The sequence below is a fragment of the Haliotis asinina genome, chromosome 2 (assembly GCF_037392515.1).
Source record: "Haliotis asinina isolate JCU_RB_2024 chromosome 2, JCU_Hal_asi_v2, whole genome shotgun sequence".
NCBI classification, from domain to species: domain Eukaryota; kingdom Metazoa; phylum Mollusca; class Gastropoda; order Lepetellida; family Haliotidae; genus Haliotis; species Haliotis asinina.
The window spans coordinates 31,398,059-31,422,612 of NC_090281.1; the positions used below are offsets into that span (position 1 = coordinate 31,398,059).

Here is a 24,554-nt window from a genome sequence, read left to right on the forward strand (position 1 = left end):
GTTAGGATGGAACCGATTGATTCATACTTCCATAACTCCTTCCTAACTCTGTGGAAGGGTAAACTTGGCACCTTGCATCGATCGCCAATGAAGTATGATTCAAATACTCCTGTCCAAAATGCTGTGAACATATCTTTGCTCAACCCTCCAAAATCATCACCCGATTCTCCAACGAAAGAAACATGGAGTCGTGATTGCAGAATGGATGGATCGTCTTTGTACTGCAGCAGTAATGGCTCGACCACATTGGAACGAGAAACCGTCAGCTGCCTCTCTCCTTCCAGGTCCAGCAAACTTTCAAGAGTCGACAATGCTGAAAATACATTTAGGGAAAGTTCATTAACACGACAAGATCTTAGATAGGTTTAGACTATATTACATCGTGATGATATAACAATATTACATCGTGATGATATAACAACAATATAGGTTTTCAAAAGCTTCATTAATGAACATTATTTTTTTTATAACCGAAATCCAATTCATTCAGTCTTTTGTAAAGATTTTCCAGTGAATACTGTGGCTGTACACATATAGCAATTCTAGTGAATGTTATAATAATACACACATGGCAAAGTGAAAATTCTAGCTAATGCTGTAACTAAACACATATGGCAGAGAGATGATTCCAGCGACTACTATAACTTTGTACATATGGAAAACTGATAATTCCATAACATTATAAGAGACCAAGTCCAGCATTTTATATTAGTTGCACGCTGTCCATGTCGGACCAGTGATTCAGGAAGATCGTCAGTACGTTCGAACTGAGTTGACAACATTACGTAATAGACTCCGAGTAAACAGCTTGCGCGAAATCACATAGATTTCTCATTGAGGACACAAGCTGGCGCTGAAGATTTACTTTTCACTCACCGTGGTTAAGATGGGCTGCGACTTCAACAGATACCGCACTGTCGCTTTCACTTTCAGCTATAAAAACGAAGATATATAATGTTAGAGGTTTTACAAAAAATGTCATACATATGCTAATCAATTGACGTTTCAAGTACATATCCGACATGTGAGGAGCAAGGTGCAGTTTTATATTCCGTACCATACTCAGATGTTCTTAAGCTGGTAATACTAGTATAATATTATGTAAGAGTCCTGTGCTGTCTCTAATCGTTAAGTGGCGCATATAAGCACAATTGTTCATAAGGCCCATGATCACGGGTTTGTATGACACCTTTGAAACCTACCTTCATAGATAGTTTAGTCACGTGTTTTAAGCAGATAATACTATTGTTTATTTTTTCAGATTTTTTAATACCTATTGTTCGGAACTGAACTGTAGGAGTGCCTGCCAAAGTCCATCCATTTTCCTGTGTATCAAGTATGAGTTGCTGGCTTGATGGCGCTTGGTGTACACTTTCTGGGCTTGCAATTGATGGCGCTTGGTGTACACTTTCCGGGCTTGCAATTGATGGCGCTTGTTGTACACTTTCTGTACTTGTTGATGCTTGTGGTAACATTTCTGGGAATGTTGGCGTTTGCTGGTCCGTCTCGTTCTGTCAAAATTATATGAAACAACATTGGTAATATTATTCAGGATGTGCTTGTAAGAGGGTTACAGAATTGACTGAACTGAGTCTCATTTTCTTACCAGTGGAATGTCTCTGTTGGGAACGATGATTACTTTGGCCTTTCCCATTTTACTTTCAAGATCTTGGAGGGACTGCGGGACTATTATCGTATCCCTCTTTCCCTTGTCACACCGTGCATATTGGAACCCGACAAGGGAGAGAGGGACTTTCGGAAATAGGGATATTATGTGTGCCTCCAATCTTCCTAGACTCCACGTCCTGATCAGCCGTATGAGGTTGGAATCTCCATCTGTAGCCTCTCCTAAAGCAAACATATTTTCAGAGTCTAATGCAATGTATCATTATCCAAACATTCCTTCTTAGATGCCGAAATTCTTCAGCTTAATATACTAAATGAAGGTTCCAGAACTGAAGACATGTGCCATTATCCTAAACAAAGCGACATTACTTAACTGGTGATAAAAGCAAATCCTTGTCGCCTCACAAGGAATTTCACCTCGGAAAATGCCCTTTTGCCTGCATAATAAGTAACTGCTAAACACCTTTCAAACTGTACAGTGGCGAAAGATTTGTGATGTCATAAACCTTACCAAATCCATTTCTGGTAAGGAACCTGCACTCTGCAGGTGACGGAAAGAAGTCCGGGTTGCTCCTCTTTAGTAGAAATATTTTAGTTTTCCACACAATCCTCTTTCTCCTTCCTCTGTGCCTCCCTTCGTCTGTAATGATTCAGTTATTTACCATTATAATAGTTTAACAATGAATTCAATAATCACTTATATATCCTTCGTGATTCGTTTGGTTTCTCTTTGGTTTTTGATTGTCAGACAAAACGTATCAGTATTGTTTCAATTTTCAAACAATTAGGTTTACATTGAACATAGAAAGACGTAGGATACTGACGTCGAAAGATACCTGGAAGACCATTCTTGGCTGTTATTTGCACACAGTGCATTGCAAACAATTGGCACCAACTTCACACGAAGAATATCTAAGCCAAACATTCGTATCAACATTTGTGGGAGTAAACCTGTGCTAATTTAAACAATTTTGAACACTCCTGTAAACGCATAATTATTGCGTACTGTTTGCATTATATTATGTGCGTTGAATTTTGCAAACAACCAGTCTCACAGTCCCTGAACCACATTACCTTACCCAATGCTTAACCCTCCCTGCAATGCTGAAGCCCTACATGAAGTGAAATTTCATTAGGTTGAGGGTGAGTTAACTCACTTTGGTAGTCGGGTTACAAAGTAAACATATCTAACTGTTATGGCTGTCCGGACCAATATCCTCATCACTGATCTGATATCTTGCCTCTCATTTTCATCTGTCAACTCTTATTTAACACTATTAAAAGCTATAGTGGGAAGCCTTGTGCACAGTTTCTGGCATTTATGAAACAAATCAAGCAAAATGTTAGGGGAGGTTTCTTTCCGAGTGTTCAAAGTATTTTTTCAGTGCCTGGCCTGGGTGCATATATTAACGAGTATTAAAATAATACATCACCCTTAATGCAAACCTGGACTACAGCTTTAGGGGCTTAATTTAAACAATTTTGAACACTCCTGTAAACACATAGTTATTTTGGTTTTGTTTGCTTATCATATATATGTTGTATTTTGAGACATGAAATTATAATTTACGCTTTTCAGTATTGTTTTGGCGGCGGTGGGAATTTGGTTACATAAAATTTGGATTGTCCTAAGTGTAAGCACTTGGAGTTTCTGCTACGCCACTGATTGTTGCGCATTTCCAGGACTGATTGTATCATTTCGGTTCTTGAGGTATGAATCGAAAAACAGATTTGCAAACAGCCTGTCTCACAGTCCTTGAACCACATTATTTTCCCCAATGCTTACAGGTCACATGCAACGTAAAACATAGCTTTGCAGATTCTGATACCTTTCGGTATGTACGTACCGAAACAAATTATCAGAAATGCCAATTCAGCCTATAAAGTTGAAAAAAAACGCGCTGAAAAAAGCCCGCGAAATCAGAGTTCAAACGATTCAATATTTCCCCCCGATTTCAACATCTATGCTGCGCTCATAACGCATGCACAGTGAATAGGTTCGCGGAGGGTGAAGCAGTATCACGACAGTATGAGGTCGTGAGCAGTAGTCTAATCTCGGTACACAAACAAGTAAGTAATATACTAGCTACATACAAAACAAACGTTGATTATGATAAGCAGACTGTCGCAGAGGAAATTCTATGTCTGGTTTATTGACACTTAAATGTCTGCCTGTGTGTCGGTTAATGACAAGATGCAATGCACATCTTCAATCACTGACCACTTGCAGTTTGAAATTAACACCTATAGGGTTTATACGCCTTAAATAAAGACCCGGCTAAACGTATCGGCAAACGAACCAGTGGCCAATGAAAAAGCCGCGTTACACTTGAGTGCACACCCACCATCTCTGACTGGGCTCGGTATCGAGGCTGCTTCGTTTCGAGGGAGGTAAACCCCAGTACAAAATATTGCACTTTTGATTTGCGATTATACGCTCATAATTTTGTCTATTTGTTTTTTCTTAAACAGCAATGCATTTTATATATCGTGAATAAGTGATAACTGTGCTTTAATTAAGGATTGACTGTGTATTTCTTTCGTGCATTGAAGTATGAAACTAAAAACCAATGTGCAAACTTTTGTAAGAATCCGCGAACAAAAGTTTGCACATTGGTTTTTAGTTTCATACTTCAATGCAACGAAAGAAATACACAGCCAATCCTTATAATTAAATTCAGCAACCAATACTATACCCTTTCAACAATATGTTCTTTAAACATAATCACATTCATCGAAACAGATATCTTTGTTACCACCGATTAACATTTTCGGTGTAAGACTTCGGTAATGACTCAGGTGACTCATTTACATAAAATGACACGCCTACCAAACCATTAGCCAATCAGCATAGAGCACCTCCAAAGTAGAAAGAGGGTGTGATGTGACTGGGATAGCGATGCCATGAACTGATGTTCCAACGTGCGCAACACGCGCAACGAGGCGTTGCAACGTTATTAACGTTCACGGATAATTTTGAGTTGTTTGTTCATGTTAACCACAATGCATCACTTCAATGTTTACCCAATGTTCATTAAGGTACCCGAGTACAAGGGAATTCCCTCGCTGTGTAAAGGTATTCCCCGACATTCCTCAGGTCCGAAAGTAGTCCGGTTCGGTGGGCGTGGCTTATTTTTTTCAGATTCATTGGGAAATGAACTCAAAAGAAATGTTCCCAGTTAACCAATCAGATTGCCAGAACTTTAATGAACACAATAAAAATTTAATTATTCTTGTTTGATTTTTTGGTTGCATGTGACCTTTACCCTCCCTGAAGCCCTAAGTGAAGCAAATCTAGATTCCGTTTGGTTCATGGTGTGTGAGCCGGGTTACAAAGTAAACATATCTAACTGCTATGGTTGGCCGGATCAACATCCTCATCAGTGATCTGGTTACAGTGGTATCTTGCCTCACATTTTCATCTGTCAACCCTTAATTAACACAATTAAGAGCTATGGTGACAAATCAAGCTTAGAAGTTCTTAGTTATAGTGGAAGATTTGTGCACAGTTTCTGGCCTTTTACAGACAAACCAAGCAAACTCTTAGGGAAGTTTCCTCCTGAGAGTTAAAAGTATTTTTCAATGCCTGGCTTGGGTGCATAAATGGTAGGTCTGCTGTGAACTCAACTGGTTCACTTGTTTTACACAGACACATTTAAGTTAATCAAACAGCGTAAAGAATAGTTGTAATGATTTCATTTATAACGATGCCAATTAGTGATTATGTATCTGTACCTCCCTAAAGTTTATGTGATCTTTGACGGGCTTGTCGGTTCATATCCTCTCCTCATATTTTACACAAAAAGATAACTTTTGGAGACAAGAAATTCCCTGATGACTTTATTTTTTTATCTTTATCATCTCCTCATATACAAAGCGATTTCTTTTTAATTTGGAGACAAGTTCAAACTCCTAGATAATTGTGTTGGCGTTACTCTACAGCCTCTACTGGTTTATAAGTTGTAAATCATTTACATATGCATGCTTCTCCGTCCATCGTTCAACTATCTGTTTATATACACTTTTTTCTTGGTGGCAGCAAAGCCCCAGAAAAAGACCTGCTGGTAATACTGTAACAGAATGACATTTCTGGAGCTGACAGGGCTAATTAATGTGTGTATACAAAAAAGCCCCTGGCTTATGATAAAACTGATAACACGAACTAGCTACAGATGTTGAAAAGTAAGCTGAAGAGATATAGTTAGAATTGTAAATGGACCGAAAATGGTGTATATTACCGACAAAGCAGTGACAGAAGTAACTGTACTTATAGTAACATATGTTTGTAAAAAGTAATGTGACATGTTATTACGTATTACTGCGACATTAACAATGTGCAATTATATTGAAACGCATGTTCATGAAGTATATACATACTAACACTTGGGCAATCTTTACGGTCCTAGCGGGCTTATGCTTTCTCTGGTTGCCACATTGTTCCTCTAAAGTGACCAGATTACTTCCTCAGCCCTTGCAAATAACATTGTTAAATTTTTGTATGCATAACAGTTCGGCGCGTTGCTCGCAGTTGTTTTAGTGTCAGCGCGGTAGGTTGCACCTAAAAGCCAACTGAATTACTACAGAATGGAGGCACGCATTAGTTTTCTTCTAAGGACGATTGTATTGTAAAAATTTGCATTACAGTCATGATTCACATATAATCATGATTTTAACAAAGCATTCACATACATGCTGATGGAAAAACATACTGAAGCATCACTGAAAGAAAGATACCTTTCAAATGTATGATATGAAGAATATTGTGTTTACTGTATATAGTGACTGTATTGGGAATGCTTTGTTGTGATAGACTGTAAGTATGATTTATAGGGAGGATTACCAATTTTAAAATTATTCTGATAACATGTTTCTAGGTATTACTGGCAAGAATTACAAACGACAATATTCTTTTTAACAAAAATCACGTGTAAGTCCGGGCATTTGTCTATACTGGTACCTATGCCCCTGATAGTAACAGTTCGGAGAAGATTGCCGTATACGCAAGGTACATACGGCATATGTTCATACACATTGTCGGATCATATGCTTACTAGGACTATAAAAAGGGATGTAGTGTAAACACAGTCGTTCATCTGATTAGATTAGAAATGTTTCTTCAGTGTCCAAACTATATATAGAAGTAAATTGTTTTCATCATTGTAACTTACCGTCCGTAGTTCTGTTTACCCTTGAAAAATTTCTCCTCACAAGAGACACCATATCTTGAAATTCATCGCTACTCTGAGTCTCATCAACTTCTTGAATGGCTTGGCGCGTTGTGGAGACGAGATCCTGTACCAGCTGCACATGGTCAGCCGCCATTTTGGAACCGGAAGTATTTACAGATATGTAGCCGGAAGTATTTGTAGATATCTTGAAATGGTTTCCATTCAAGATATCCTTAATTCATTTCAAGATATCTCTAATTCGATTCAAGATATCTTCAAATCAATTCAAGATATCTCTAAAACAATTTTAGATATCATAAATAGCAAGAATTAAAGATATCTATAATCGAATTAATGATATCTGTAATTGAATTGAAGATATCCGTAATACATTTGTGGATATGTACCGATCATTTCAAGATATCTAGAATTGAATTCCAGATATGTTGAATTTAATTCAAGATATCTTGAATTAATTTGTAATACAATTATGTACACTATGGTCGTAATTGTTTTGCAGATATCTTTAAAACATTTAGAGATATCACGAAATGTGTTCTTGATATCTCTATAACATTTTGAGATATCAGTAATTTTAAATTGGATAAGTGCAATTAATTAGAGATATCTTCAATTATTTACAGATATCTTTAAATAATTATTGATATCTTTAAGTATAATGCAGATATCTTTAAAACAATTGAAGATATCTGTAATTCCTTAATAAATGTGAAAACGGCTTGCCATACGGTAGTTCCCTTTAACATGATTCCTCTGTTCGAACCCACGCCGGGTACGCGTGCTGTCAAAACTTCTGTAAGCACTTGTGCATTTTCAAAGTGCATTTAGCTTAGCATGAGAACTTCACCCAACGATTCAAACTACCTATGACGACGGCTGGAGAACAAGTTTTGTGAACAAGAGAACGACGACAGGCAGTTCTTTTAGTTATTGAACCTAGACTGCGTTTCATGAGACGTCGTGCCGTGACTACCTTCGAGCTAAGGGAAAGATTGGAGACGTGAGTTGAAAAGTCATCTTTGACACCAGAGAGGTCTTGCTTCACAGTCTGACCATGTCGTCGCCTTCATACTCACGCTTGAACAGACCAGTAGTACGTTTGTCGTGCAACGGGTGTTCTCCGCAACAGCTGCGTGGAAACCAACGCCGCATCTTCCACCCTCACTTTCGTTTTCACAAAGTCCAGTCAACTGCTTTTCATAAGCCACTGGCATGTCAGGCTTCACGATCTCAGACGGCGTGTTGGCACTGAAGGCCATGTATGCGCTGTCAGTGTCCATCTCCAAGAACTCGAATTTACTATGATCTACGTTCACGTCCATGAAATCATAGTAAAGTTCTAGCATTCCCAACTTGTCGTATTGCAAGATGAAATAGCCCAACTGCACCGGAATATCGAGTTTCAATTTCTTTTTAGCCAATTCGATTGCAAAATATTCCCCGCTCAGTTCGGTCAATTTCTTGAATTGTGGCACATTGACTTCAAAACAGAGCTGTAAGCCGAGTTGCCGGTGTGTTTGGCGGTGTCATCTCGAATCCCCATCACAGCTGGGTCGAGGTCAACGGCTCTTCTAACTGCGCACACATCACGCACGAACTATCAGAAGCAAGTGTTTGGAGTGTATTCCACGACCTGATAAATGCGATCGACCACCATGCCGTGTTGCAGATACCATCACAGCACAGGGGTGGTGATCAACATTTTGCGAGCCTCCAAGCCACCTTCGAGTATGCGTCGCAAATTTTGACTCAGGTCGTTCTTGGTAATGTAGTCTTGCATGTGTTCACCGAGGGCCTCGAAAGGAACCTAAGTGTTGCCACCTTGCCAAAATACTCTCGAGGCCACAGATGAATTGCTTGTGGTGGAACGCGTATGTCCACCTCTACCATACCGAAGAGGACGCCTGTTTCTAGAGCTTCAAGGATATCTTTCTCGGATACCGTCTTCTGTCTGGTGTCGTGGTAGAATGGAAGCTGTCTGCTTTGCATGAATGCGGCCAGTTCATAATCTTTATGACACTGTGCCATTTCCACCATCTCGTATCTGCAGGATCGGATGTATCAGCGCGCTATTCGGTGTGTTCACAACGCTGTTCCAATAACATTTTCATCTTTTCGTCTTTCCTACGTGCTTTGGCCGTGAGATGACATTCATCGCCATGGTAAAAGCATCCAAGGTACTCTACCACCTTGTTCGAATCCGACATGAAACCGTCTACGAGATACGGCCCAATTTGCTTTTCCCTTCTCCCTTGTCCTACCCTTTTTTTCTCTCTCGTCCAATCCATCCAATGGTACATGGACATGTACCTGTCCCTGCATTCGTGTTTGAAACCGTTTTCAGCCTTCCTACGCACGAAAGCTCCGGTGGGTATGTCTTGGTCTATGGCCCACAGGTACAGCGCGTTTGCATCGTAGCCCACTGCTCTTTTGCACAATTCACCATCACCTTCGTCGCGAATTCGAGTGCAGCTGGCTTTGTGGTACCTCGTGAGTATGATGGATGGTCCGCGCGTGATAAAATTCTTTGTTGGCCGTGAACAAAGCGAACAAGATCCCTTGCTTTTTGCTCTCTCGAAACAGTTTTTGTCTAGTTGCCCCTGGCACGGACATGTTGGTTTTCAAGAGACCGATCCTGTCTTCGAAATAAAATGTCTGCATGGCTTCCACAGCTTTGACGAAATGACCCACCTCTAAGTTGTACCTCTCTCTCGTTTATCCACCACCTATTGTTCTAGGTGGACAAGTCACTGAAGCGGAATAATCCTCAAGACAATAGATGTCCCTGAAATTTTGTTCCCTGTGAAATAAGATCCCCCCTTGAATGTAGTAGTAAAAAAGTAAGTCTTTCTACATTTTTTTTATTTCAACAATACATACAATATCAAAATTAACAATACATTCAATATCTATGACAATCCTCAATAGCCTGTTAAATGGGATACTGCATCCCAATATGCATATACATCCATATGGCCAGCCAAGAATTGCTGTTTGATGTTACATAATCTGTTTGTTAAATTTACATATTTAACTTTCTTGCGAGGAGGTTTGGCACCTCCTCTTAATTGCATACATGATTTCCTCTACGTAAGATTGTTCTTTTTTCAAGAATTCAATAATCTTGAAGATATTGGGATGGTTTTCTAAACAGGAAAGCTTCCTGTGCCAGCCCTCAACATGATTAGTAGTGCGGGGGCCTTCGGTGGCGAAGTGGTTCCACATGGTCCTGCCATGGTCACCCTCCACCCAGTACGATGTCATATAGTCTGTAAACTGTTCCACCCCAGGAGGTGCATCTTCCAGGGCCTGCCACCACACATCACTCACACAGTCCACTGGTACTAGGGGCAAAGCAATCGCTCGTCTTACAAGACGACCTATGTCCGGGTTGTCCTTATATTCAGTTACCATTCCAAGCTTCTGAACTTTTCTCCAAACACTCTGGCTAAAGTGAAAGTAGCAACCCTTTAATATGGCATTTTGAAAAGTCATCTTGATGGCGTTTTGAGCAGCTGACTCAAAATCAGTGAACACACTCACTGGATCCAATACAATGTTCTTAGAGGCCGCTACATTCTTCACATTTTCAAAGAAACGTTCATATGTCGACTGCTTTTTATCTGGGAGCAGACCATACACCAAAGGGCACATCTTATTTTGCACAAATGCATGAACGGTGTAAAGCTGGGTGAACACACCAGGGCACTTGTCAAATGTTCCGTCACAGTAGTACACATCTGCTTCGGAGAGAAGCCGCAGGTTCTCGTCAGTCGCGAAGGTCAGGATCTTGTCATGGTCGCCGTTAGAAAACAGCAGGAAGTTGTCGTTGGCATGCGTCTTAGTAAAACTGTTGTAGTATTTTAGTATTTGATAGTAATTAAAAAGTTGCCAAGTATTTATGTTAATATTTACCTGATAACTCCTCTTGATAAATAGATGGAATTGGTTTGGAATCTTTTCGGACAAGGTCCTGAAGATTGGCCAAGAAAGAATCTACAGCGATTCTATTCTCCACAGATGCATGGTTATGCTGGTCTCTGTAGGACGTGAGAATATTATCTTTGGTGTTAACCGTGGCATGGCAGTTCTTCTGGGCGCAGTTCCAATGGACAGATGTTCCTCGTCTTATTTTAACTACAAACTTGTGATTTTGGAACACTAAGTACTGACCACCTCTACCATTAGGAGTAAACTGGACATTAACCTGTTGGTTAGCCATCGTGACTGACCTTAAAGAACCTCATGTACCATTTTATAATCGTGTAATAGTGTTCACTGAATTAAAAAAACACAAATAGCATAATCGACACAATTTAATTAAAGTTCATGAACACTGTTCACTGTAACAGGGCAAATCAGCTAATTAGTGTCACCCACCAGGACCAAATTTCAGAGTGAGCAGTGTAATCACTAACCCGTGTCAACTAATCCCATCTAATCCCTTGTCAAAACTAAAGGGTGGTGGATAAGTGAGAATGAACCATTTGGGGCATTCGAAACGTTTGCAATACACATTAATGTCGGTAATAAGTGACAGGTCAAGTTTGAACTGATTCAGGTACGTACACTTGCTTCTCGATTTGTACATGGGTTGAGCTGTTCCCGAAGCATCAAGGTGAAACACGGTGACGTTCACCTTAAAACAGGATTCGAATTCCGAAAGGAGAGAGGACGACAGACCGCCGTACTGATCAGGAGCAATGCCTGTTAAATTTTCCATATTGTTCTCCCAACAGTACGTGACCCATCGTCTGTAAAGTTCTTTGGTAGGTTGTTCTAAAGAATTCCATACCGAAGGATCTACATGCAATGCCAGACATCGGAATGCACACAACCGATCTGTATAAGGTCGTTTATTTGGGAAGGTCTACTGGGGGATGGCCTAAAGGGAAATTCGAGTTGTACACGAAAAAGGTCACGTTCGTGATCAAAACGGGTCACCATTTTGTGTTGGGGCGTTGTTTCAACAGATAGTATATTACGTCTAAATTCTGCGTAACGATAGCGACCCATCTAGCAGAACGCCAGTCTAAAAGAATAATCTAAAGATTGATGAACATCCCTAGCACGTTCCATCAGATCTCGTTGTTCTTTAGGGGAACGTTAAACGTAGAAATCGCTTCCCCCTAACTGTGATCTTACGTGAGAATGAAAGGAACGTTTAGTTCATAGGCGTCACTTCGCCGGTCATTGGGTCTATCCACGGGGCGAGACCACGACCGTCTCCCCACGGACGAGGTTGGAGGATCTCCTTCTCTACGTCAACAACATTACTGCTATTGTCGTCACCTCCTCCGTCCGAGTGTTGATTAGAACCCGAAGCTCTGATGTGGCCGTGTCGCTCTGAGATCTGGTGATTGTGGAGAGATGTACGATCATCGAAACATTTTTTGCACGTCCGGTATTTACAGGGCTGGTATGGAGACGGAACTGAAATCGTGGAAAATATTGCAATATTTTACCTCAGCTTACATTACATTTCTTACGTAATAACAGTGAAATGCATGAAATTAAGACCAAGTTAATAATGAGCGAGATACAACACTCATCCACACATACAATAAATCAGCTCTAATGAAAATAAGTTAATACATAACCATGCAGGTTTAATTTACAGGTTTCTTTCATAAGTGTAATAGGGATATAGTTATCTAGTTTTTAACATTCATCATAATCAATTACATACTATCTTACCATCATGTGATTGGGCACTCGAGGTTGAAGGTTGATGCTGACATTACGCATCATTCTTTCCATCCTCTTCGGTTATGTGAAATCTACTGGCGTGCAAAGCTAGATCACGTGGTGAGACGAAAAAATCGGGACATCTCCGTTTAGAATACAAATAGAATTAATTAAAATGCTGGATTCTGTAACACTGTATAAATAGCAATAGATTACATATTAACTGTTAATTTAGGTACAATAATCGACACATCTGTGATAATCTCTAATTTCTCATCGATATCGTAAATAAAATCAAGGTCATACACAAAGTCTAGATTATGAAGCATATAAAATAATACCTCAGTAATATACAAATTACGACACATTGAAATGTACTGTGCTTCTTTGACACACCACACTTATGACGTTGCAGATATTGCTGTGATATATAAGATCGATTGCACTTCGTGCAGATAAATCTCTAGCCGCAATGAGAGGAACGTACGTGCCTGTTGACGTTACCTATGTTGGTGAACTCCTTGTCACACATGGGATACTTGAAAGAAGAAGATCTGAAGAAGACATATACAGCAATTTAAGTGTTGAATATTTATCTAGTAATAATACATTATAATTATTATATGATAATTCGACCTTACACCACAAATAAACCACGATGCCGAAAGCTCCTAGAAATACTCTTTGTCAAGAACAGATTGTTGTCACAACATCTACGCCAAGCCAACGAACAACTCAGAGTTTGACGAAGAAGAAGAGCTTGTAATCACATCGATTGAAGATCTGAAAAGATGACACGCATCATCTAACATGGATGAATATCCATCTCTTCAACAGAGTCTGGCGATCAACGAGGACACCAGCGACGAAAAAGTATACGAAAAAATGGACGTAGCTTCATCCTCAGCAGCAGCAGTACAAGCACCAATTCAGAAAGAGCAAGAAGAATCTGGATGTTCTTCTCATCCTTCAACATCAACCGAGCTCAGCACTACCAGTAACGCCTTGGTTCAATATTTTCCGGAAGAAGACGCCGCCGGAAACGGAAGCGACGGAAACCTCTCGGAGGAGTTACAGAAACTACAGTTGAAAGAGTGTAATCTCGACCTAGACGAGAGTTACGACTCTAGACCTGTCGCTCAACTTCTGGTCAAAGTTCCTTACAAGATCGACTCCACAGAAGAGATCTTAATAGACAATGATCTGGTTTTGGTGAAGTGTTATATGACACCTGTGATGGAAGTAATCTTCCTCGGTCAGGAGAAGAACTGGACATTTCTTCAACACGTTGTCGTTCTTCAAATGTATGGCCAGGTGCGACGAAGAGAAAAATTCTTCCTTTACTTCTATCGAACATTCACCAAATGATGACTGACTGATGTGGAACATGTATGGTGCATTTTCAGGTTATATTTCTCATTTATTCTAGTTGCATATGTGGACCATACTCGCAGATCCAGCGTAACCCAGATTTATTCTATTTATATTATTATAAACTATGTCATTTCCTTTTTGCGTCAACACGTGGTCCTTACAATTTGCAGATCATTAAGCATACAGTAATTCCTTAAATTGATTCTGATATAGATAACGATGAACCTAAATTATTGCAATTTAGTTTGGTATCAGCGGCCACTTGCTGAAGAAATGCCTGTTAAATAAATGTCATTGATGTGATAATAATCAGAAATATAGATCAATACTACCTTGAATATTTATATCTATATTGAATAGATCAATTACAACTTAGCGTCGTTGTGTTATCACTGACCTTTTGGGACATTAAAGATGGATCAGTGTTTGGTGTTTTGAAACATAAAACAAACCCTAGAGGACCTCACTGGTGAACATGAAAACTTTGAAAGCTGTGCTCGGAATACAGTCATTTGAATGCCCTCGTCTTTTTTTTCGACCTGGAGGGGTCTAAATTGTGTATTTGATGACATCAAATCAGACACAATCCGCCGTATCACCTTTAACAATGTCCACTGTTGTTCATAATCAACACAATCCAAATTGTAAATCAGTCATTAAATAAAAACATGGATAACTTACCAGTTCCATAAACCTCCTTAGTAGCGATGATGTCGTCGCTCCAATCTTATTTTATCATCCTCGAATATATCAAATCAATTGTCATAATATATAACCTTTTTCAGTGCCTCGACTTCTCTCTGTCATTCTCCAATAATGACTGTTGGACTAACTGCGTCACTGCACTATCTTGTCTACGCAAAGAAAAAGAGAAAGAGAGACATACATAGCTAGTCCAAATAATGCTGTGATAGGAGATATGCGCTTATTATGTAGAGACCCACATTGTAATGTTTATAGACGAGCTCTGGTTCGATTTATATATACCATGTTGCCCTATTTAGGATATAAACTGACCGGTATGTTAACCACTCCTGTTAATGAACACCCGTCAAAGTACCTGGTTGATACATGTCATCGGTTCCCAATTGCGTAGATCGATGCTCATGTTGTTGATCACTGGATTGTCTGCTCCAGACTCGATTATGTATTATAATGAGACTCATATAGCTGGAATATTGCTTTGTGCGACGTAAAACTACATTCAGTCATTCCTCTTGATAAAAAGTTTTGTTTCCATTGTAAAGATAAATTTGAGGATGAATCCCGTGCTTTAGTGAGTTGTCTGTTGTACACCAATGAAGATATCATGTTATAACTGAAATATGATATGTACTAGTTCTATTATTTATTGATCTTGAAATTATCCTATAATTTTATGAAGCTCAATGTGTTCGTTATACACCCAAAATCTACCATTTTATTTTATCTAAACGTAGACAATTCACCTCCAGGTATGCAAAAGTATACATAAACTGTAAAGAAATACACAAGAGATTTAATACACGCCTATTTATTTATTACTATTATATTCTACGACAATAACCCTAGTGTTCCATAAACATCATTACATAATACTCTAGATATACATATGTAATTAGTTTATTAGTTAATGAGAGCTCTTTCCAAAAACAGCATTTTCAGCACACGGTCTGATAACCATTCAGATGTTTTGATGCGAGTGTCCAGATAGTCCTTGAGATGAGATGTTCTCTAAGTTCTTGTCTTCTTGAATCAGTGAAATCCATTGATCCATCGCGTGACTATCGTTTATCTCTGTCAAAGCCATTCGCAAATATTGATGGACCTCAGGCGTGTCTGATTAGTCTTGACACGTATGGAATTCGGTCTGCTCTAACATACAACTGAAGCAAAGATGGTTGGCGAGACGTTTGATAATTCTACACAGTTCCATGGTATAACACATTTTTTATAAGGACAACACGTAGTCGCTCACTTCCTCTCCAGCGTTAGCATTATGCTCCACTATATCCATTTTTGAAATCTTTTTGTGATGACTCTCTTCAGTATCTTATCCTAATTAGGAACTCTCTTCTGGGCGTCTTCGACGCACCGTTTGCCATCCTTAAACCACTGAGTCGATTGCAATATCGTCGTTTCGTCGATGCGATTCGGTTCGGGTTGTACGAATGTCCACGTAAAGAAAGTTTCTCTTTTGGTCGTCGACATGGCTTCTTTCCTTCTTTTAAATACAACAATACTTAAATAACAACAGCTTAAACTTATGTGTCGTCTTCTTCCGCAAGAATCTCTGTAGCAAATGAGACTCAAATACTGTAGATTAACATTACTTTGCATGATCACTAACTTTAGAAATGTTAACACTAAATTAACACTGAATATTCATTCCGGCGGTTGCATTTCCCTTCCTCATCTTCCCAGCATGCTCTGCTTTTTAAGTATATTGTGATTATAAGAACGATTCTGTGATTATACGGGTGTACATCTGGGATTTTACGAGCGCGTCTTCCGATTCATAATTTGATTTAAAAAAAAAACTCACCTGCTCCCTCAAGGTATACTATTGACATCAATGGTGTTGGTTTGTCGTTTAACGCCACACACATCTGTATGACAGTGGTCGGTGAATAATCCTGTGATGAACATCACGAGCATTGATGTACGCAATTAGGATACGATGACAACTAATGTCAACTAATGACACCCTGACACTTGCACGAATTTTGCCTCCGCACTGACGCGCAATTTGTCTTGGTAATGCATGTAATTTGGATGGTACGAATGAAAGCGTGAAGCCTAGTTTGCACACTGTTCGCGTCCTGTTTACGCATAAGTTACGCACTTGGAACGCAAGGGCACGCTATTGCACGACGTATTTACGACTGGGTCAAGTATTGATGGCGCATTGTTTACGTCTAGTGAATGGCTCGGTACGCACGACTCACATTGTTCCAGTATGGGCATACATTGCCACAGCCACTTTGCGAGTAGGTTTGCGAGTAGGTTGCGCGCATGTTGCCGCTTCGTCCCGCTTGACGCCACGCTACAAAAATAGCGGGCATCACCCCAGCTTAATGCATTGCTGTGGACCTGCAAGGCGTTGAACACCAGATATCAAGCTTTTATTGTGGAAAAGAACAGGTGTCTATCCACAAAGAGGAACCAAGAGGTTATTCAAAGCCATCATTGAGATCCACTAGCACAAAGTACGCAGGCGTCCCAAAACTGACGAGGAGTGGAAGGACAACTGTCTGTCGGCAGTGGGTGGCATGCAAAGGTGGATCATTCCGCAAAAATTATAAGGGCTTCCACGTGCGTGCGTGCGTGCGTGCGTGGGTGCGTGCGTGCGTGGGTGGCTTGTCTCCTGTTGGCGCTGTTCCTTGGCAAAAGAGGATGGTGATACCTTGACCTATAGTGACCACAAATGTGGACCATGACGTTTCCGCAACATAGGTTCTAACACTGTCGTCACTATTCTCTAAATTCGTTGTGTATAGAGAGGTATTAAGAAAAGTTCTATTTCTTCTTTTTTTAAAAAAAATAAATGAACAGCCACAGTCTCGGGGGTTATGAGGATATCTTTGGAATTTGGTGACAACCCAATGCTATTGTCTACTGAACCTGGAGGAAGATCATCTCGATAACCTCGGTGTCCAGCCTTGACTTACGTTTCGATCCCAAGACGTCGAGCTATGACATCATATCTTGACGTAAACCGTGTAGGTTGGCTCCCAAGCTGCCTGCCACCTTCACTGGCAACAGCACAACCATCCAGGAGATCTTCAAACGCAGCTCGGAACAGTTTACAATCATGTTCCGTCGCAAGGCCTTCCTTCACTGGTACACTGGCGAAGGCATGGATGAGATGGAGTTCGCTGAGGCCGAGTCCAACATGAACGACTTGGCGTCAGAGTACCAGCAGTACCAGGACGCCACCGCCTAGGAACAGGAAGACCACGACGAGGGTTTGAGGATGAAGAAGCAGCTGAAGAGACAAAGGTATTCCAATGAATATACATTTTGAAATAAATCTTATTACAACATCTTCTTCAATGCATTACGTAGTAATTCATTTTGCTATAACTCAGCCTATAAAACGGCACAATGGAAACCTTTGTGAACAAAATGCCAAGACAAATCAGTTCTTGTTTTCAGGGACTGTCATGTGTCCACCTGTACTCTGACAATTTGTAAATAACATGATCTTGACCACACACACCAATTGATGATGCGATACACAACTAACAAACTTCATCCCCTGCATCTCTGTTATCAAGACTAATTATTATTACAACCGACACGAATCCGACTCTTCTATACTGAGGAGTAATATTTGTATGTTAAATCGTTAGATGAAACTTATCGGCCACTTTGCCTGTCAAAGAGAAATGAAGACACCATACGTCACTGTTCGCAAATAGACATGTGAATGGAAGTCTTTCACCACCCACAGGGACATCAATGATTTCAACTGTAACTTGAGAATGCGTTTATGTGTCTTTGTTTGTGCGCGGGCGTGTGTGAGAGGGAGTCAGTGTCACCTATAGTGGACACCAGGTATTCTAGAGAATGTGTCCTAACGCACCGAAGGTACCTAGCATTAACACATGCAAATGTAAGATAAGTATATGGACGGCAACGTCTTCTTTATGGTATGACACGGCGTTTCTTGGCTATTTCTTGCCTCGTCTTCAGGTTATTAAACAGTGGAGTAGAAAACATGATTTGCGGGAAACCAGAGATGTACATATAGAACAAGTATATATTGATGATATTTTTTTACATTCTAGATCACGACGTTTCGATACAGGTTCTTCAAGTATGATGAACTGATGTGACTTCATGTGACTTGACGTTGACGTTGACGTTGACGTGTGTGAGACGTGATGCCCGATAATCAAATTGCGGTTACTTTTAGTTAATCTTTCATGCTCGATAATCGCTCACTCGAAACTTCGTCGATAGGGTAAAAATATCAATTTGAATGATTAAGTAAACTGACACGTGTTATTGATATTATCGTTCATTAACTGGTGTGATAAAATACTTTAATTGTATCATTCAGTATACAATTACAGGACTTATTTGTGGTCTGCCTGTAGGTTATGTTCAGGATGCCGTTTTCTTAATAACCCATGCAACTGCATGTAATTACTCGCTAGTAATGTAAAATGTATTAATTTCTCGCAAATATGTGGGCATGTTTGTTCAAAGTCACTAGATATCTAGTTAACGATTATTGATCTCTATGATCTATTTCGATAGTGTGTCCTATAGCTACGGTTTAGCGACATGATGATCATTGGGTTGTTACCAAACGTTGTGTAGACATGTGTTCTAACTTGGCGGCTACTTGATTATACGTTGAAACATGATGGCAAGGTATGTTGGCTATGTGGTAAATTGGCGATGAATTACTGGTGACTGTGTGTTAAACTGCAAATCAATTACCGGCGACACTGGGGTACTTTGACAATTACTGGTGACTATGTGGTGGTATTTTGGCGATTAATCATTGGTTACTATGCGGTAAATTGGCAATCAATTACTTGTGACTTTGCGGTGAACTGGTAATCAGTTATCGGTGATTGTGCCGTAACCTGGCAGTCAATTACTGTTGAAACATGATGACATGTTATACTGGCTATGTGGTAAATTGGCGATCAATTACAAGTGACTTTGTGGTATATTGGCAATCAATTACTGGTGATTTCGTGGTGAATGGGCAATCAATTGCTTTGTGGTAACCAATTACTGGTGCCTTTGATGTAAATTGGCAGATCAATTGCAGGCAACTTTGTGGTAAATTGGCGATCAAATACGGGTGATTTCCAGGTAAGTTGGTGATCAATGTATGGTCACAAGATGGTGACTGGATATAACTTTATAGTGGCTTGGTGATGATCTGTTGAGTGACATAGTATGGACGTGCTGTTGGTGTGTATATGCGTGTCACAACTCATTATTCCTCCTCCCCCGTCACACACACACTGCCCCTATAGTCCACTTCACCCCACTATCCATGATTCCCGAAACAAAATAAGTCAGAAATAAAGCGATATGGTCGTCCCACTGAAGGATCTTAGGTTTCAGCCAAATTGAAGGAAGCATTTGTTTGCTTAACGCCGCAATCAGCAATATTCCAGTTATATGACTGCGGTCTGCAGTCTGAACAGACAATTTAGTGACCAACAATTACAGCAACGATCTACGCAAATGGGATATGATGTCATGTGTCAACAAGTCATCGCGCGAGACCACCCAAGAGTTGCTGAAAACCCGGATCGTCACGGGTGAAAAAGCGTTGAGTGACATGAGATAACAAATGGTAATATGACATTTCTTCAAACTGTGAGACGTTCTTTTAAGGTTATCGCAGAAATAGCATAGTCGACAGAATCCACGGTCATCATAGCATTGTCATCACAGGGCCAACATTGTAAGAATCTGCATGTGGCGTGGATAGGAATCACTTTTGCCACTCACAAAATGAGGATTTGCTCTCACAACAATTCTGTTTCAAGAAACATACACTAGATGCTTAATGTATCAAAGCTTCTTTGTGAAAATGACTCAGAAATATGTTGAACGAGGCCAAGTCACAGGACTTAATAACTAAATTATTTCCAATATGAATTTAGAACTTGTTCACTCGGTCAAAAATATACTCAGTTAAATATACACGAACGTCCAAGGTCATGTTTAGTCATGACTTCATTATTCACAGTGCTTTTATTGAACCAACTTCGCGGTTGTTTTCTTCATTTCCTGGGTGCCGTTGTACAATGCAGCCTTGGCGCTAAGGTAGTCGTGAATTTCATGCCTTAGAATAGATTTCCGATAGTCTGTGCGTTAAGGTTCTTTTGTACAACGGTGCCCTTTTCAGGTATGGAAACTCAACACATATGCTTGATGACCAGTTGCATTGTAAAATAAACAGAAACAAATTAGCAGGGGTCAGATTTATTTCTGGACCTACAAACTTATCCAGTGCTGGTCTAAGCATCATCAGCTTCTCCTTCTTCCTCGTCAAACTCTCCCTCTTCCTCAGCGGTGGCGTCCTGGTACTGCTGGTACTCTGACACCAAGTCGTTCATGTTGGACTCGGCCTCAGTGAACTCCATCTCATCCATGCCTTCGCCAGTGTACCAGTGAAGGAAGGCTTTGCGACGGAACATGGCTGTGAACTGTTCAGAGATACGTTTGAAGATCTCCTGAATGGCTGTGCTGTTGCCAATGAAGGTGGCAGACATTTTGAGACCACGTGGTGGGATGTCACAGACGGCGGTTTTAACATTGTTAGGGATCCATTCGACAAAGTAGCTACTGTTTTTGTTTTGGACGTTGAGCATCTGTTCGTCAACCTCTTTCATGGACATGCGACCTCGGAACATGGTGGCAACGGTAAGGTAGCGACCGTGGCGAGGATCACAGGCAGCCATCATGTTCTTGGCATCGAACATTTGTTGGGTGAGTTCGGGCACAGTTAGGGCACGGTACTGTTGGCTTCCTCTAGATGTGAGTGGAGCGAACCCAGGCATGAAGAAGTGGAGACGAGGGAAGGGCACCATGTTGACAGCCAGTTTTCGGAGATCAGCGTTCAACTGTCCAGGGAATCGAAGACATGTTGTTACTCCGGACATGGTGGCGGACACTAGATGGTTGAGGTCACCGTAGGTGGGTGTGGTCAGCTTCAGTGTCCTGAAGCAGATGTCGTAGAGGGCCTCGTTATCAATACAGTAGGACTCGTCAGTGTTCTCAACGAGTTGATGAACAGACAAGGTGGCGTTGTAGGGCTCTACAACGGTGTCCGACACCTAGAAACAAACACATGGTATCATTGAAGCACTTCAGCTGGTTCAACAGTGACTTAATTGGTAAAATACTACAATGGAACGAGTCGTAATTGGTACGATGTTATTCCGAAATGAAATATCAACGCCCAGGAGAAATTCACAGGTTTACGGATTCATTATTCATAGTTTCAAGTTACCTTTGGTGATGGCACAACGGAGAAGGTGTTCATGATCCTGTCGGGGTACTCCTCCCTGATCTTGCTGATGAGGAGAGTGCCCATACCAGACCCGGTGCCGCCACCAAGGGAGTGAGTCAGCTGAAAGCCTTGCAGACAGTCACAGCTCTCCGCTTCCTTCCGGACAACATCCAACACGGAGTCCACCAACTCGGCGCCCTCTGTGTAGTGTCCTTTGGCCCAGTTGTTACCAGCACCACTCTGACCGAAGACAAAGTTGTCTGGACGGAAGATTTGACCGAAGGGACCAGATCGGACAGAGTCCATGGTACCGGGCTCCAGGTCCACGAGAACAGCACGGGGAACATACTTGCCACCTGGGAAAGATTGAACGTTCAATGCCTCAACCTTTTACATGTAAATGATTTTTGTTTACATTGATGTAAATCTGACTTTACATTTTGGGTTAAATATTTCTCTCTAACAATAAACCCTTTCTTCTTGATCACCATACACACCTGTAGCTTCATTGTAATAAACGTTGATTCTCTCCAGTTGGAGGTCGGAGTCACCGTGGTAGGTGCCGGTGGGGTCAATGCCGTGCTCATCAGAGATCACTTCCCAAAACTGGAAATATATCTCAGTATTATAGAAATGTAATAAAGGTGAATATTACACGAGTCTTCGTGTGACGCTGCCACTCCGTAAAGATCACTGTGTCTAATCACCCGACGTGAAGATTTATGTTAACCTAATTCATAGACGGGGTGACAGGCACGAATGTTTTACAATTTCTTTTGAAACAGTAGTAGTGACAAGGCACGAGAAACTGGTAGAGGAGGCGGGTATCTGGTGGTTAAATCGTTCACTGGTCACACCGAAGACCCGGGTTCGATTCCCCATATGGGTACAATGTGTGGAGCCCATTTCCTGTATCTCCTACCCTGGTATTGATGGAATACGGCTCATTCAGAAAACCCGTGACTTCAGCGTGACCAGCGAACGCTTTAACCACTAGGCTGTCCCTAGACAGAAATTCATTTTTTAAAGTGTTTTCCGCCAGGTGTTTTCTGTGGGTGAGAAATTATGTGAAGTTTGTGATTATCTCAGTGTTTTATGTTCAATTCTACACAGCTCAATGTTTTCTTCCGTGACTCATTGCCATAATGTACACACTATCATTTGCATGCCATAACAATGGAACCGAACTTTGAGATGAGTCTTGTGTGTTTTGGGCCTTGAGGATTTGTTTCAACAATAAGGGTCAACCACAGTCTGTCACTATATGTCACATAATGTAGCAATATATTGCACTACAATTAGTTACCAATGCACAGTCCTACCAACGAAATCATTTCAGAAACGAAAGCATTGTAAGTGAAATATGGTGTTACCTTAGCCCCGATCTGGTTGCCGCACTGGCCAGTTTGCATGTGGACGATTTCTCGCATGTTGAAGGTTGGAGGGAAAGGCTAAGTCCTTGTGGTATATAATACAAGCTGGACACTCGTGACTGACCATGACTGGACGTAGGCTGCCTTATATATTGTGGACTTTGGGTCTCTGACAAACAATTGGCTGCCTGTCGCTGGGGTCTTAGTCGCTACAAACAGAGCTAATCCTACTTGTGGGTTTAATTACTCATCCGTGATAATCCCTTTACTTCATCTCAAAGGGTGGATTTATGTATGTATGCAGATTTTATTTCTAAAACGTTTCAGGCATAATCGAGCATACTCTTTCTGCAAAGGCGTCTTAGAGCGCCATGCAGTTTGGGTCCAACAGTTGTTCAATCAAGGACACAATATTCAAGCCGCAGCAAAGCTTTTAAAGATAGTTATGTATTAGCAGATGCTTATGATGTAGTCTGACTCTAACAATGCACTTTACTAATGAGTAACTGGGTGAGTGAGTTAAGATTTATTGTCACATCGGCAATATTTCAGTGGTATTGTGACTAGCAATCAGAGAACTGGACCCCGTTTCACAAAACTCTCGTAAGCCTAAGATCTCGAAACTTTTCTCGTAGCATTTGCACCTGGTATACTGTAACATTTGAGGTGCAAATGCTGCGTGAAAAGTTACGAGATCTTAGGTTTACGAGAGTTTTGTGAAACGGGGTCTGAATGGTAATTAGTCGATACGTTTTGTTTCATACGGCGGTACTAAAACAAATGACAGCAGGCTTGGAACATACGTTTTTGGCCACTGCAAGCAGGATTTCAAAAGAGTAAAACTATTAATTTGTGATTGGTGATCTTTGCACTCTACATGTAAATGTTGTATTTCACCTATGTACCGAAGCTCAACTGACATTGCATCGCGAAAGACCATGAGTGTGTGAGCGAGTTTTACGCCGCACTCAACAGTATCCCAGTTAAATGGAGTCAGTCGGTCAACAACTGAGTCTGGATCATACACTCCAGTACATATGTGGACACATGTGCTTTTATGTGAGTGGGGAAATGCCATTGAATGAGCTACAAATAAAATATTGAAAGGTCTGTCAGGTGATTGGCCCAAGCTTCTCTTAAAATTTATGATTGTTGAACCATATCTGTGTATTTTCACAAACATCGTCCTTGTGTGTATTGTGATTTCGACAGTGACATGAGATTGCGTTCCTACATGGGGCACCCAGGCACTGTGTGCTTGGATATTACAACATTAGTATTTTGCATTTTCCATAATTAAACCTTGATCCTCAACGAAAGGATTGTAGA

The 24,554-nt window shown here is 40.7% G+C and overlaps 1 protein-coding gene and 2 pseudogenes across 1 annotated transcript; all 3 read right to left on the reverse strand.

The window, feature by feature from the left end:
* Positions 1 to 1,809: 1,809 nt before the first annotated feature.
* LOC137271743 (uncharacterized) lies at positions 1,810 to 11,037 on the reverse strand (annotated as a pseudogene).
* Positions 11,038 to 11,238: 201 nt separating this feature from the next.
* Positions 11,239 to 13,035, reverse strand: LOC137271744 (uncharacterized; annotated as a pseudogene).
* Positions 13,036 to 20,856: 7,821 nt separating this feature from the next.
* LOC137273585 (tubulin beta-4B chain-like) lies at positions 20,857 to 23,309 on the reverse strand. Its single transcript, XM_067806335.1, has 4 exons — positions 23,226 to 23,309; positions 22,350 to 22,458; positions 21,853 to 22,208; positions 20,857 to 21,676 (listed from the first exon to the last, which is right to left on the reverse strand). Exons 1-4 carry the CDS (start codon positions 23,280 to 23,282, stop codon positions 20,858 to 20,860), a joined length of 1,341 nt encoding a protein of 446 aa, XP_067662436.1. The 5' UTR covers positions 23,283 to 23,309; the 3' UTR covers position 20,857.
* Positions 23,310 to 24,554: the final 1,245 nt, after the last annotated feature.

Coding starts and splice junctions, on each gene's coding strand:
- LOC137273585 (XM_067806335.1), bottom strand. CDS start 23,282: ATGCGAGAAATCGTCCACATGCAAACTGGCCAGTGCGGCAACCAGATC. Junction 22,459..23,225: donor GCAACCAGATCGGGGCTAAG/GTAACACCATAT, acceptor ATATATTTCCAG/TTTTGGGAAGTGATCTCTGA. Junction 21,677..21,852: donor CCGTTGTGCCATCACCAAAG/GTAACTTGAAAC, acceptor GTTTGTTTCTAG/GTGTCGGACACCGTTGTAGA.